The sequence below is a fragment of the Pogona vitticeps genome, chromosome 1 (assembly GCF_051106095.1).
Source record: "Pogona vitticeps strain Pit_001003342236 chromosome 1, PviZW2.1, whole genome shotgun sequence".
Lineage (NCBI taxonomy): Eukaryota > Metazoa > Chordata > Lepidosauria > Squamata > Agamidae > Pogona > Pogona vitticeps.
Window position 1 is genome coordinate 315,486,607 of NC_135783.1, and position 15,854 is coordinate 315,502,460.

General features: G+C 43.2%; 1 protein-coding gene and 1 long non-coding RNA gene across 7 annotated transcripts in view; one reads left to right on the forward strand and one right to left on the reverse strand.

Annotated features, from left to right (window-relative positions):
* The window catches only part of BAZ1A (bromodomain adjacent to zinc finger domain 1A), a 97,840-nt gene extending 87,066 nt beyond the window's left edge, over window positions 1-10,774 (reverse strand). For 5 of the 6 annotated variants that reach the window (XM_078392333.1, XM_078392327.1, XM_078392322.1 and 2 more), the window contains exons 1-2: window positions 10,414-10,774; window positions 9,539-9,667 (exon numbers count right to left, since the gene is read on the reverse strand). In XM_078392333.1, coding sequence (XP_078248459.1) covers window positions 9,539-9,651 — 113 coding nt within the window. In that variant the 5' untranslated portion in view covers window positions 9,652-9,667; window positions 10,414-10,774. Of the gene's footprint in view, window positions 1-9,538; window positions 9,668-10,120; window positions 10,238-10,413 lie in introns of those variants that run through there. The other variant, XM_078392334.1, reaches the window with a different exon arrangement.
* Window positions 10,775-10,858: 84 nt separating this feature from the next.
* Window positions 10,859-12,061, forward strand: LOC144588878 (uncharacterized). Its single transcript, XR_013544622.1, has 2 exons — window positions 10,859-10,969; window positions 11,895-12,061. It is a non-coding gene; the product is annotated as an uncharacterized LOC144588878 (long non-coding RNA).
* The last annotated feature ends 3,793 nt before the right edge of the window (window positions 12,062-15,854 follow it).

The following is a 15,854-nucleotide window of genomic DNA, read 5'->3' on the forward strand; positions in this document are numbered from 1 at the left end:
ATGGCGCCGGATAGAGATGGCAGACATGAGGACTCTGGCAGAGATTTCTGCTGCATGTCTGATGGAAAGACGTTCATACTTGGATACCGTCTGAGCTTCTTCATAGGAGTTAAGAAAAGCTTGCCGAGTGTCTTCAGGTATCATTTTCAACCCCGGTAAAAGCTTGAGCCACAATTGTTTGTGATAAGCTCCCAACACAGTTTGATAATTGATGACTCGAAGTAGCAAGGTGACAAGGGAGTAGATTTTCCTGCCGATGAGTTCCAGCTTTTTACCCTCCTTGTCAACTGGGGTAACATGGGCTTTGGCCGAAGGCCTTGAACAGCTTGTCTCAACAATGAGTGAGTTTGGAATGGGATGCTTGAGCAGAAAATGAGTGTCAGCCCCATGAATCTTGTAGAAGTGCTCTGTGCGACGAGGGACGTTAGGTGTAGTCGCAGGCTGAGCCCAGAACTCCTTGATGGCCTCCATAACCACAGGCACAAAAGCTATACTGGGGGGAGCAGTACTGTCCCTTTTGATGTCCCCAAAGAACAAGTCCTCTCCCGGAGGAGAAGGGAGATTCAAGTCCAATTTGAGCGTCTTGGCAAGCCTGGACATCATCTGAGAATAAGAAGAAAAGTCCTCAGATGGAGAAGGAGCGTGAGTATCGCCAGTATCGGAAAGCACCAGATCACCCGGAGGTAAATCATGCGGTGGCAAGGGTGGGGGTTGCTCCTGATCGGAGTCAGAAGAACGCTCCGTGGACACCTCATCTGGATCAGAGGAGAAGACATCCCTCTTCTTCTTTGGAGGGGGCTTCTCGATGCCGACCTGCGTTGTCGGGGGTCGAACTGGGACCACAGGTGGCGCCGAGGTGGAAGGGACCGGTTGCGGTGGAGGGGCAACCGGTACCGTAGGAGGGTGGTCTTTGGCTCGAATAGCCCGGCGTCGACGTCGAGGCCGGGTCGACTCCGAAGAAGAAGACACATATATGTACCGGATCTTTTTGCGGTACCGGTCTCGAGATGCGGATGTCGACGACGAAGAAGGAGACCGCGAACGGTCGCGCCGACGTCGATGGTGCTTACGACGCTTAGGGCGGTCGGAATCCGCTGAACGGGAAGAAGAGGATCGACGTCGATGCTTGCTACGACGTCGATGAGAACGGTGCTTCTTCTTAGAGCGTTTACGCTTAGAGGATTTCGAGTCCGAGCGATCGCCAGAGTCGGACTGAGTGGAAGCTCGATGCCTCTTCTTCGATCGTTTCCCTCGAGGAGACTTCGACCTCGAGCGGCCGGAGGAAGGGGACCGACTCGGGGAGCCATGCTTCTCCGTGCGAGAACGTTTGCCTCGAGGAGATTTCGACCTCGAACGCACAGGTGATCGAGGTAGCTTTTCTCGAGGGGATCTCGAGTCCGAGTGTACGGACGAGATCGACACGGGAGGCGACCCCTGGCCCGCAGGAAAAGGGCTATGTGGGGCGGAAGCGAGGCCAGTAGTGACAGCGACTAACTGGCTCGGTGTCGGGGAAGACCTTCCCGAAGGCGGTAATACTTCAGCACGTCGAGCAGGAGGAGGTGCGGGTGCCTCGGACGAGGCCCCGAAGCGCCTCGACAACTCCTCAAGAATCGGCGATGGGATGGAACCCGAGCTCGGAGAAAGTGGAATGGATGTCATTTTAAGCTGGGCGGCCGCCTTAGCTTTGGACGATTTCGACGGCTTAGCTTTCGGAGCCGAAGGCTCGGGGTTCGAAGCAGGAGCGGCCGATTTCGACGACGCGGATTTTTTCGACATTTTGGAGACTTTAGAGACGACTGACTGAACAGGAGCTGCTCGAGAAGTGGAAGCCATCTCCCCCTCTGAGGGCGCCGTGGACGACAACGTTGACTCCCACAAATGAAGTTTAAGGCGCTGTTGGCGAGCCTTGAGAGCGGCCTTAGTGAAGGCTTTGCAGTGTGGGCAAGCTTTGGGATTGTGCGACTCCCCCAAACAATACAGGCAAGTATCGTGGCCGTCCTGATGGGGAATTTTGCGGTCGCACACCACACACCTGCTGAACGGCCCTGAAGGGGACATAGGCAGCAAGGAAACCGAAACGACAAGTCCAAGGATAAGGCAGAGCAGTCCGAAATCAGTCCGAGTAAAGCCAGAAAAATACACCGGGTCGTCAAGTTGAAGGGAAAAAGCGCTAGGGTAGTCCGTGAGCGAAGCTGAGGTCAAAGCCAAAAAATCAGATAGATAGATCGCAATAAACGCAGCTACGACGAGAGGCTCCAAACCGCTAGGCGGAAAAATGGAACTGAGGGACGGTTAGGCTGGGCGTGCGCAGTAGGGGTAGTCCTAAACATTGTTACTTTTCTCTTGCAGCTAGAAAACGTTCCGAGAGGCCCAACGCTGGCGCTGGTATTAACCCTTTGTGTGCATTCACAGAAGACCACGATGAAGAACTATTGTGTTTCAGGGTCTCCCATATAACCCATGAAACCTTTCTAAGTAGCTCAGACAAGTCAAACATTGAGGGAGTAGAGTGATAGAAACACTCTATGCTTTGTTAAGTAAGTTCTAAGGGCTTGTTTCCAGAATTACAATCCTGAAATGTTACTAAACAAGCTAGCTGGGTATGGGAACGGTAGCACAAAAAACACTAGTATGGTCTCTTGTTGCACAGACAAACTTAGCAGACAAGACTAGAAACTTTTACATCACAGTCAGGTCTTCCCAGTACACTATATGCTAGATCAGCTTGCTCAGCCAGTATTAAATCCTGAGTGGCAGTAATCTTCCCTTTAACTAACTCAGTTTTAAAATAGAAACATACTCAAATTCAAAAGGCTTTCCCCAAAGTAATTGGCTCAAGTTTAATCACTAATATCATTGGTTATCATTTTAATCCTCTGGCCCTAGTTATCTCTTTTTTTTCTTATGTCTTTGAAAGTACCTATCAGTTAGTACAGTACACAGTCAACTGATGGAGCAGACATACAGGTAATCTAGTCACTGTTTTGCCCAGTACAGTGATTTTTTTTTGCATTTTTTAAAGAAAGATATTTCTATATTTGCAGATACACATGTAAATTAGTTTACATACATTTTATTTAAACCCACTCTCTTTCTTGGTGATGCACTTCCCTCTTCTTTGAGGTAAATTATCACTTTATATAGTGGTGTCCAACAAGCAAAATCTTGGGATATCCTACAGACTGGATTGTTATCCACAAACCTAACTTTGTTCAAAGAGTTATTTTAAGATTGGGGAAATTGAAGGGAAACAAAAAGGTAATATGTTCTTTATTTTCTACAAACTTGGTTGCTTTTGTTATAAAAATATATTAAGAGATTTCTCAGAAATTTAACTTGCATCACTTCATACTGATACATATTGTTGGGAGTATCTAGTCATAAAATTCTTTCAATAAAATTGAAGGTTGTGTACACTTTTATTTATGGTATCTCCTGCCTTCTTTGACTTGCAAAGTCTCAACTATTTTACAAAGTGCCTGAATGATCAATGAAAGCTTTGGAACTAGCAGGTAAAAATATTTGTAAAAATGTCTGATAATTAAGTACCCACAATGACTTGCAACAGTTCGTAACAGATAACTACACCGTAATACTAACAGTATTTATCAAGAAACTATGAAATTTAGTAATCTAAAATAAACAGTCCGGAGAACTGAATTGTAGTACCTACTATTATATACAGTGGTGCCCCGTATAGCGAGGTTAATCCGTTCCGGATTAACCTTCGCTATACGAAAACATCGCTGTGCGGGTAAGGAAAGCCTACTGGAACGCATTAAACTTAGTTTAATGCGTTCCAATAAGCTTCGAAACTTACCCCTCCAGCGATGTTTTCGCGTCCGGCGGCCATTTTGGAGCCGCCGATCAGCTGATCGGCGGCTCCAAAATGGCCGCCGGATGACCCGAAATGGCCCCTATCAGTGTTTTCGCGCCCTCCCCTTGCTTACGGAGATCGCGTGAAAACACTGATAGGGGCCATTTCGGGTCATCCGGTGGCCATTTTGGAGCCGCCGATCAGCTGTTCGGTGGCTCCAAAATGGCCGCCGGAGGCCCCAATCGTCGCAAAGCGAGTGCAGCGATTGGGGCTGATCCGTATAGTGATCCCCAAAAAGGGATCGCTATACGGATTCTTCGTTAAACGGTGCGCTCGTTAAGCGAGGCACCACTGTATTTGTGATATGTATTTATACATGAACTGTTTCTCAAACATCTTGATTGATTATTTCTAGACTAGATAAGTATCATTAACTCTAGTACTTTGGGCACACGATAAGAAGGCAAGATTCACTGGAAAAGACAATAATGCTGGGAAAAATTGAAGGCATCAGGAAAAGAGGAAGGCAAAATTTTAGATGGATTGACATCACAAAGGGAAGTTTACAAGAGCTGAGCAGGGCAACTGAGGACATAACATTTTTAAGATCACTCATTCATAGGGTTGCCGCAAGTTGAGACAACTTGATGGGCACATAACAACTGATTATTACGATGGGTTGTACATTGGGAGTACGGTGCTATCCTTAAAAACTGTTTGGCAATTTCAAGTGGTGAAGAATGGAGCAACAAGATGTTTGTAGGATTCAGATACTCTGGTCATATTCCATCTGTACAGTAATAGCTACATGGACTGCCTATTTGTTGGTCCACTTTAAGGTGCATGTTTCAGTTTTTAACACTCTGAATAATTTGTAAACAGCTCATTTAAAGGACTAGAAGTGTTTATATCAACCGACCAAAGTCCAGAGGCTGGCTTCTGAGACCCTACTCTCCATTCCTACAGCAAGTACTGGGTTAATAGGTTGGTAAATATATCATATATACTCGAGTATAAGCCGACCCGACTATAAGCCGAGGCACCCAATTTTAACACACACACACACACACACACACACACACACACACACACACACACACACACACACACACACACACACACACACACACACACACACACACACACACACACACACACACACACACACACACACACACACACACACAAAAACCCCTATTGACTCTAGTATAAGCCGAGGGTGGAAAATGCAGCAGCTACTGGTAAATTTTAAAAATAAAAATAGATACCAATAAAATTACATTAATTGCGGAGGGAGGACTCATACCGGATGCTGTGCTGCTCTACTGCTCTACTACTGTGTAACAAGATGGAGGGAGACGGAGGATGGAGGAGGAAGGTGGGTACATAGAATATGCAGAAGGAGGAGGAGAGGAGTATCCTGGAAGCAGAAATGCAGTGTACTTAAACCAGGTCATCGGACCACCCACAGAGGTTCCAGGCGCCCGTAGATGAGCAGGGGAGTCTGGAGAACGCTCGCACTGCAGGGGAGAACATGTAATTTTGACACTGACTCGAGTATAAGCCTTTTTCAGCAAAAAAATTATGTTGAAAAACTAGGGTTATACTTGAGTATATACAGTAACAGCTTTTTCTGTGATGGCTCTATAATTTTCTTCCAGAAAGATATCTATAGCCCCTTTCTACTAGTTGTAGGAGAATTGTCCAACTTTCCTTATTCTTATTTTTGAATGATGTTAAGATTAAATTGGTATGTACTGCAAGCTACTCTAAGAGGACATGCACCATTAAAAGAATACATATCTGTCTTGCTGTTTACATGACAACATTCCTTGCCTAAGAAAGATTTGCAGCTAAATAGTGTAACTAACTAAAGATAGCATAAATTAGTTTAATGATGTACTGATGCCAAATTAACACAGGCATCTTCGTTCCTCTTAAACCATTAGGTTTGCTGGGTGCTCCCAAAACAGGAACTTCCTCCTAGCCTCATAGAGTTGCTGCAAATATATAACAGGAAAACACGAATGCTGCTTTGTATTTCTTGAAAGGAGATATACAAGAAGATATATGAAAGACCTTCTTTACTATCAATCATCTGTTAGTACTATATACTGTATATTTCAATCATCTACTACCAAAAGATAGTATTCTTTTCAGGAAGTTTGCTAGTGTCTGCAGGAAGATGCAATAAGAAAGCATGGGCCACTACAGAAGGACTAAATGCCTTTATTTCTTTAATCTACACAAACAGATGCATTGTGTTGTGGCACACAGTATGCCTAGGGATTATGCTAAAACACTCTGTAAGCCCTCCTACCCTGACACTGATGGTAATACTAGTGCAATTATTTTACTAAAATTAAATATGCACATGGGACAGTAATAGATTTTAAAAACCACACATCCATATTTTGAAAACATAAGCAGCACAAATGTGTACAGTCACACAACAACGTAATGTCAGTATTTTTAAATGGAGGAAAAGTTGGTGCGAATTTCTCAATGTGGAAAATGATCATTTTTTGAGACTACCCATTTTGCCCTCAAAGCCCTAAACTATTTCCACTTTGAAAGGCAGGGTCTGGTAATGGCGACAAAAGGACACTTAGCACATGCCCTGAAGTGTTATACTAGTCAGGTTCCTAGGCTGATTCTTTTTGACACTTATTACACAACCAACTAAGAACTGATAAAAACAACATTCAGTATAATCTCCAAGGATCAACAGAATATTCTGCTCACATTGTGATCTAAAGTTTTATATGGGGAAGTCTGTTTAAATAAGAAAAACAAGTTAATGAGAAAATCAAAATTTCTAATTTCACATACCGGCTACTGTACGTAATCACATTAATAAATCTTGTAAGTGTACATATACGGAAAAATAAACATTGTTATATGCTGTCAAATCAGAGCCAACTTGTAGCAAACCTAATAGGGCTTTCAAGATAAGATACTGTAGTGTATCTGAGTGGTTTTCCCAAATCCATGCCTCAGTGAATTTCCATGGCTGAAGAGGAATTTGAACCCAGCCTCCACTCTATCCCGAGTGCTCCCCAACCTTGGGCCTCCAGATGTTCTTGGACTACAACTCCCAGAAGCCTTCACCACCACCTCTGCTGGCCAGGATTTCTGGGAGTTGAAGTCTAAGAACATCTGGAGGCCCAAGGTTGGAGACCACAGGTATCCTAAATATATATATTCATATAGATAGCCCTCCCTATCTATCTGTCTGTCTGGCTAGTCTTTATTAGTGTCAATAGGAGAATTATGTTCGGACTCAGCTGTCTTGCACTGCAGCTACCAGGATCTTAAAGTACTCAGCTTTGGACAGATTATGCCTCAAATATTTCATGAACACAAGAAAGGGATGAAAAATTAATTTCTATTTCCTAGAATTACCATAAACAGTACCAGATCACAATGCTTTTGTGTATGAAATCTAGTGGGTTAAACTAATGCATTTATGAAGGTACTGTATTGTAAATCAATGCTGTGCATTTTCATTTTTCTCTATGAAATTATTCTAAACTAAAGGAATCCCCAAACTGAAGAAAAACATTTTAAAAAATGTATTTATTTCTGTGTTACTACCCATCTTCATTATAAGCCACCAAAATCTTCCTGGGCTGAAATAATTATGGTTTAATAAATTGATTAAGCCTTTAAATAAGTAACAACACAATTGTATGTATGTGTGCTTGTATGTCCCAATGAACTCAAGTCAGCCTTCCCAGATAAGTGTGGAGTACACTGTACTACAGTGGGGTTTTGACTTGAGAACTTAATCTGTATTGGAAGGCGGTTCTCAAGTCAAAAAGTCTGTAGGTCAAGTCTCCATTGACCTACAGTGCATTGAAAACCGATTAATCCCGTAACAGGCCGTTTTTGTTCCATTTTGGTTTTTTTCTGGTCTGTAAGTCAAGTCTCAGGCTGCAAGTCAAACCTAAATTTTGCGGCCAGAGAAGTCTGTAACTCAAAAAGTCTGTAAGTCAAGCCGTCTGTAAGTCAAGGGTCCACTGTATAAGGACTAAATCCAATCAATAATCCCAGCTAGAACAGATCCATTGAATTAATTTGTGAAAGGGTCACCATAAATCTGAATTGATTTGACAGTACATTATCATTATCATTATCATTTTTATTATTATCATTATCATCATCATCTGTCAAAGCACTTCTATTATTTTTAGTGACCCTACCAGGAGACTGCCACCCTCCAGCAAGTTTCCATAGGCCAGATGATTTGAACTCAGATTTCCTTGTTGTTTTTAGTTGTTAAGTCCTGTCCAACTCTTTGTGACCCCATGGACCACAGCACACCAGGCCCTCTTGTCTTCCACTGCCTCTTGGAGTTGGGTCAAAGTCATGTTGGTAGCATCTCGTCCTCTGTTGTCCCCTTCCCATCCTTCCTAGCAGTTATCAAATCATTCTTTGAGCGTGATCTGTTTGAGATTTAGCCCAAAATGCTTTTAACTAATTAAATCAGTTGACAGCCCTCCTTAAAGAAACAAAAAGAGCTTGATGGAAAAGCTGTTTCATTCTTTTGGGGGGGCTCAACAAGAGGAAAAACATTTTGAAAACTAAGAAAAAAATGACAAAAGCTACATGATCCCAGCAATTCAGGCACATGTTGACTGAAGAACACACTTTAAGGTACTGTACATGCAATGGCGACATCCGTTTGCTTGAACGAAGTTAAGCTATTTTATACATCCTGCTTTAGGAGAGCTATGAGACGGTAAACAAGTTCTTATTTAAGGAAGTACAATGCCACTTCTGAAGAGTTCGTCAAACGGATTGGTTTCCATGAGGAAAAAAAATAATAAACGGGGACAAGAAAGGTAGTCCAAATTCCCGACGTGCGGGGAAAGAATTGGTGATGGTTCAAAAACAGGTGTTTGGGGGGAGGGGGCTCACTCAGCCGCAGTATTGAAAAAGCTGGGAAGGGGGGAGTTTGTCGCGGTTTTAAGCCCACGCCCGATGGAGGCGCATTGGCAAGGAAGCAGGAGGCGACCGCTAAAGAGGCGGCCCATTTATTCTCCGTCGTTCCAGCTGCTGGGAAAACAATAGCGCGCGAGGCGGTTAGCAGCCACAGCAGCATACACACACACACACACAGACACACCACGCACGGACGCACCGCGGCCAACCGTTCAGGCTGTGGCAGTTTCTAAGCCCCGGTTCGCCCAGAAGTGCCGGAGCGTAAGCACAGGCGCGCGCTCCCCCCCCCCCCACACACACTACTCCCCTCCAAACGGACGTCACGCCACACACACTCAGGCCTAGTAAACGCCGCGCGAAGTAAGAGGCGGCGGGGGGGGGCTCGTCACAGGCGCAGGAGGGAGGCGTCGACGGCGGACTGACGGCAGAAAGGCACCCTAGCGACAAACTTTGCCTGTTCCCTTTCCGGGAAGAGGCCACGCTAAAGAAACCGGGCCGGCCCGCCGGCCGGCCAACCCCCTCCCCTTTGACCCTCGGCTGAGGGGCAGAGAGCGAGCGAGCGAGACGGACGGCTGAGGGATTTCCCTGGCCTGTCCAAGAGGGGATTCCCTTCCTCGGCCAGGTGTCAGCCGTTTGCCGCCGCGCTTTCCCATTCAAACGAGCCCGCCAGAGCCCACGAGGAAGGGGTGCGCGCAGTTGGGAGGGTGAAGGGCGGCGGGGGGGGGAGGCGAGAGAGAGAGAGGGAGGGAGGAAAAAGTAGCGCCTCTTTCTTACTCATAGTCCCTGAAGATCTCGTTGGTGACCCTGCAGTGGAAGACATATTCGTCGGGTCGCAGGTCCGCGGGGGGTTTTTCCCTCACGAAAGGCTTTCGGTGTAACAGCGGCATCGCCTGGGTCCCGTTTCTAACCGGAATATTTTGGGGAGCGGGGGAGAGAGAAAGAAGGACGTTCAAGCAAGGCAAAGAGCTGGGTCGACCTGGTGGCTCCTTTTGTGTGTGTCAGCGCCTGACACGCCGCTTTCTTGCCGAGCATGGAGTGAGTCGCTCTTGTGTGTGAGCGAGCGAGCGAGCGGATCTTTCCTCTTTTTTTCTCTCCCTCGCTTCTCTCCCCCTCCCTCCTCTAGGCCGCCTCACAATGGGGCCATGACGCCGAACAGCAGGAGGCGGCGGCGGCAACAGCGCCTGTTCCCTCCCTCCCTCCTCCTCCTCCCCCCCAACAACGTGCTCCACAGACCAGGGGATTTCCCTTCCCCCCCGCGCGCGTCTCTAAGGCCACGCTTCGGACGACGACGACACCCCCTTCTCGTCTACCGACGGGGGTCTGCCCTCTCTGACCTCCGCCTGCCGAGCCACGCACCTCTTTCTCCTCCCTGCCTCCAAAATACTAAACAACAAACAGGGAAGGGCAGGGAAAGGAAGGAGGGCAGGTCTTATCTCCTTTCCTGTCCAGCTACTGTCGGGACTCTCCTCCTCTTCCCCCCCCCACACGCCTTTTGATGTTTAATGAGGGATCCCCTCCAGCTGGGAGGATGTTTGATGAGCTCCCTCCTGTCATGAGGGATAAGGAGGGTGTCTTTTTCAGTACTCCTCAGATCTGTAAGGCAGACCGGCCTTCTAGAAAGACGTCAAGGTTGTCCCATCCCCTCCTACCTGATTTGCAACGCGCGTGTTCTTTCCAACGCCCGGCGAGTATTTAATTAGGCTCCGCGCGTTTCTTTTCTTTTCTTTTAAATCTTCCTTGACCCTTTCGTGTTCTTTTCTTTGCCTCCTGATCTTCGGAAGTTTTTGATCTATTACTTCAGCTCTCAATGAGGAAGAGCTGTTGGGAGGAGCCTTTGACTTCTTTCCCCTACATCTTTATTGGCCGATCACTGCCTTTCCAGCTTGTGACACACAGGAAGACAGAAAGCTGCATTATTAATTAATGAATGAGGCGCTCATCCTCCATTTTTGAATTAGCAGCCCCAAAGATCTGTGGCCTGTGTTGAGGCTCTTGGAAGCCACGCCTGTAGACCTTCGTCAGGCCTGATACTCAGTTGGCCTGTTGGCTTGCTGGTAAAATATACTTCTTGTATGCTTAAAAAAAAACCCTATTCAGAGAAGAGAATTTTTTTAAAAACTGTAAGATATATATATTCCTATCACTGTTCTTTGAAGGCATTGCACATCCGCAAGAAAATTATCACCTACTCACAGCAAAGACTAGGTAACCTGAAGTTAATGGACCTTTTTCATGTTCTACACAGATCTAACATCAGTACTGTACTAGTTACTACAGTACATTTTAAGCTATTATGCTATGGCAGTATTCAACAAGAACAAGAGCACACTGTCAGTATTGTTTCATCTTCCATTCCACAACACCCCATCACAAGTCATCTGAAAAGGTTACTATAGCAAGCACCAAATCCAAAAACATATTTTTAAAATGTGAGAACAGTTAAAGTGGAGAATCAACAATTATATACCCTATGGTAAAGTGTGACCTTTCATTTAAACTATTGGCCATTAAAATAAAAATGGCCACACCTTCCTAGACTTCGCTCATCATAGAAAAATTAATTACTTTTGAAACTCAGAAATACGATTCTTTCTATAAGAAATGTGCCCTTTTTGTACTAAATATACCTAAAGAACTTAAAAGTTAACTTGTATCTATAAGCAAAAATGACTCAACTGAGGCTGTAATACTTCGGGCACATCATGAGAAGACAGGATTCAACCGAAGAGATCATAATCTGGGAAAGGTGAAGGCAGCAAGGAAATTATAGGATCTTTTGGAGGTCATTAATTTATAGACTTGCTGTAAGACAGATATGACAACAGTAAAAACAACAGACCCTTCTTCCTCCGAATAAGTGGAACAAAAAATTCTACTCTCTACTCAGAAGAAATACCTATCCATTTTTTGCACTTAAAAAAAATAGAATTAAGCCAAATCGTTAAACAATAGCTATAAGTTAGGAATGGCCCATAGATAACTTTGGTGACAGAGCATTTTCCAAAGTGGATTCTGCAACATGAAAGCTTTTATCATATATTACTTAAAATACAAAGATGAGATAATTTGCAAGACAAAGAAAATTATCTCACTATCATTCATTCATTCATCTTCTGTCTTGTCCTTTTAGGACTCGGACTCAAGCAGCTGACAAGAAGATTAAAAATAGGTACAGAGAAAAGCAGATGCAGACAAAAAGTTACAACATTAAAGCACAATTAAATGGTAGTATGGAAACTCTTGTGTTAAAAAGCAATTTAAAAAAATAAAAAAATTAAATGTACAATATCAATAAAATAATTAAAAGAACCTGTTTTCTGTCTCCTGGAGGATAGTTTACAACAGTACCCTAAAATAACACAGGCCATTTAAAAAAAGCCATGTAGATGTACCATACCAAGAGCCAATTAATATTTAGAATGTTTTATTTGTTAAACTGATATTTCAACATTTCATGCTGTTTCCATATCTGATGAAGTGGGCGTGCTCATAAAAGCTTAAATATAACAGCTAGTCTCTAAGGTGCCACATGTTTTTGTCTTTTTTGCCATTAAATGTTATTTTATGGCAACCCTATGAATGAGCGATCTGCAAACTATCTGAAATCCACAGATTATATTGTATTAAATCAGTGTCATTGATCAGAGTATAAAGAGAAAGGTGAGTAATGAGTCCATTCTCATTTGCCATACTCTAGATTAGTCAAGTATAAATAAATAAAGATCTGGACTGGTCATCACGAAACATAAATCTCCAGATACAGCATCGTCAAACTCAGGCTTCCATAATCCCTAGGTAGCATGATTATAGATTCTGGGAGGCATACTTTAACATATGCAGAGACAAATTAGGGAACCACTGACGTAGACCATTCTTTTTTAGATTTTCTACTTTCAGTAAATACTTTCCATATTGGAGTCTACCAATGAATCACTGAGCATTTGACACATACTCCTTACATGTTGCAGAGAAAAATTGAAGTACATGCTAGCAGAGATGAGAAAGGCTAGTTTTGGACTGCAATTCCCAGAATACCCTGGCGATCATGGTCCCAAGGGCCCCAACATTACAGGGATGATCAGTGCTGGTGGTAAAACATTTTCTTGTCTGGGTGTAATTTCTGCCATTATTGAATTTTTCACTGAAGAACCTGATAGCTTTTCCATGGAATATTAAGGCTCCTCAGACTATAGTTTTAAAGCCACTGTTTCAGACCAGGTGAGGACAGTCTTCAGTCTAGTAGGATCTAATTTGTGTTTTATTAGAAATGGAACCTCAGGATCTAAGAAATAGAGCCTAACCCTGAAGATGTACACTTAATAAAGTTTAAATGATATGTTTACATGGCTGCTGAGACAGAGGAGTTTGACTTAAGTACAGTACATGAACTGAGCAGAGGCCCACATTGTTTCCACCCAAAACTCCATTCCTAGTTGTTCCTAGATATCTGAATTTTAATAATCTAATAGTAACATTTGTTACAAATGTTAAAATCTTTTCATAATATGCCAGTGTTTTTAAATCATTTGTAATCTAACTGGAGTCCTTCTAATTAAGTCAGTCAGTCAGTCAATCAGTCATCCAGAAGCATCAGCTGAACCCAGTCTGCTCTCTGCCCACCTCTGCCTTAGACCAACCAGCACAGTGACATTTCAGAGCAGCATTGGAAGAACCTGGGATCCCGTGTCTCATGAACTCCTGGTTTATAAAAATTTAAAACAATGACAGCTTAGAAGAAAGATCCAATTAGACCTCAATTATTCTTTGAAAATTATTCTTCACTGCGCCAGAACCATGTGTTTAGTTTCCTTTGAAAGAACAGACGTATTGGATAATGATTATTGCTTCAATAGCTGAAATCCTGTTGCATACATAAGCAAAACTGTATGTTTCTATCTGTTCCTTGCTGGGAGTTAAGGAATTCTCACAATTCTCAGAGACAGGCATGCACACTGGCTTGGTGTGTGTGCATGTGTGCTCCTGAGAACTGCGGTGTGGGCTCTTTATTTATCAGCACGGATTGATCTGAAACTTTTGACTTTGCATACGTTACGCAACAGGATTTCAGCCAGTTTCTGTTTATAATTATGTATTTGCAAATAAATATATAGCTATGTATAAGCAAACATTTGAGGAGTATTGAGCCTTCTACATGAGACACTAAAAATACTAATCCTGCATCATATTATACCTGACATGAGCAACTGTTTCCTGGTGGATAGATTTAGCCAACTCCAACTAAAAAAAAACCAGAGGCTGTTTATCTCTCTGTCCAAATCGAAACCCCAAATGTGCATTCATAAAGGAAGAAATCACTTTCTGTTGACTGAGAGATTTCCAGCCAACAGTCAACTCTTTTCTTAATTTTCATTTCCAGTTTCACCAGATCAGATCAAAGTCCTCTCTAGTCTGGCAGCCTGTTCCTACTGGATGTTTGTAAGAAGCCCAGCACAAAAGCTGGTCATGAATTCAGCACCATCCTCCTCATTGTACTCTTCAGCATCCAACATACAACAAACTCCTGTACTTCCAACCTAATTGGTTCCCTGGCAATGGTGGTAAAGCAAGCCATTTCAATTTTCCTTCTAGCTGCAGTATTAAAGTAGGGTTTTGGTTCTTTGAGAATTTTTACACCTTGTAGATGAAACCTCTGCTTTTCTTCTGACCTCTTCGTCAGGCACATCCTCTCTCTTGCTCTCCTGTCTCTTCTCCCTATGATGTACCTGATACAACCCCCCCACTTCTGCTGACCCCTCCCAGTGTTCTTTGTTCTCTTCTGACTTATGCTTTTTCTTCTCCCACCTTCATTCTCTTCTGGCCTTGCTTAGTGATGTAAAGATGTCAATTTACAGCATCAGTCACAGCTATCATTGTGAGTCACAGTAGTCATACGTTTTGGGAAATTGTGGGTGGCGGTTGTAAACCAAAACCAGAGCCTGCCTTTGGTGCTGTAGAATATAGTTCAGCTGCAATACTATTGATAGTCTTCTTCCTTAATTTATCCCCATGAATTTTTACATGTTGATGGGCTAAATATCTGTCTACAGAAGAGCAAAGATAATTTTTCTTCCATGGTTAGAAAATAAATGAAGAGGTCTAATCTTCCTTTCTTAACAGGTGTTCCAAAAACTGTGGAATGTCTGCTTTATTGTAAATCTACACATAACTAAGAAACAAACACGGTCAAATCCAATGAGGCCTACTCCCATGTCAGTACATGTAGGATTGCAACCTTAGAAGATTAGCAAACCCTGAAGCCATTTTCACACATTAAATTTGAAAACAAAAGATATCAGTGCCTTATAGGGCTTTTAATGTCTTCACTGCCATCTAGTGGCAATTCTAATGAACACAAGAAATACCTGTTGAACAGGACTTAAGTCATTCCAAATTGGGTGTGTCTGTTTTTTGGTATGTTTTATTTTTAGGGAATAAAAAATAATAATAAAAAAGCAGTGTGATTAGTTGTTTTAATTGTGGTCTTGTCATTTATTACTAAAATTATATGAATCACATGCTATCTTAGTTAAGTTTTGAATGTCATTACAGTATATAGTTTGGGTGATTACACAAGTACCAAACAAAATGTACCATGCGTGACTTAAGAATGAATCTCTTCATATCTTTTGCATTTATTAAAAGCAGCTGTGGGCACAACAGAGGCACCTGGATGGTAGTAAGAAAGGAATTTTTAATGCTGTTTGAGCCCAACCCAGTTAGCTGCTTCATTTTGGATGGTCTCATCACAGGGTTTTCAAGGTAAGAAACATTCAGCAGTGGTTTACCATTGCTGCCTTCTTCATAGTACTGACAAAAGTTAGTTTGAATGTTACTGCCCTTGTCCATGAAAAATACTTAACCAGCATCACATTCCACTACTGTTGCTGTCCGGCATTTGCCCGCCAGGACTTTCTCAGCCCCCATCACCACTGAAACTTTCAATTCTCTCCTGATGACATAACTGTTACTCTTGAAGGGGTGGATGCATCCTCACCTGGTGTTACATTTTTGATCATTGCACTTTGGGTGATCCTACTAGGAGTCCAAACTCATTACAAAGTCTAGCCTCTTGACAGCATTGCTTTCAGCT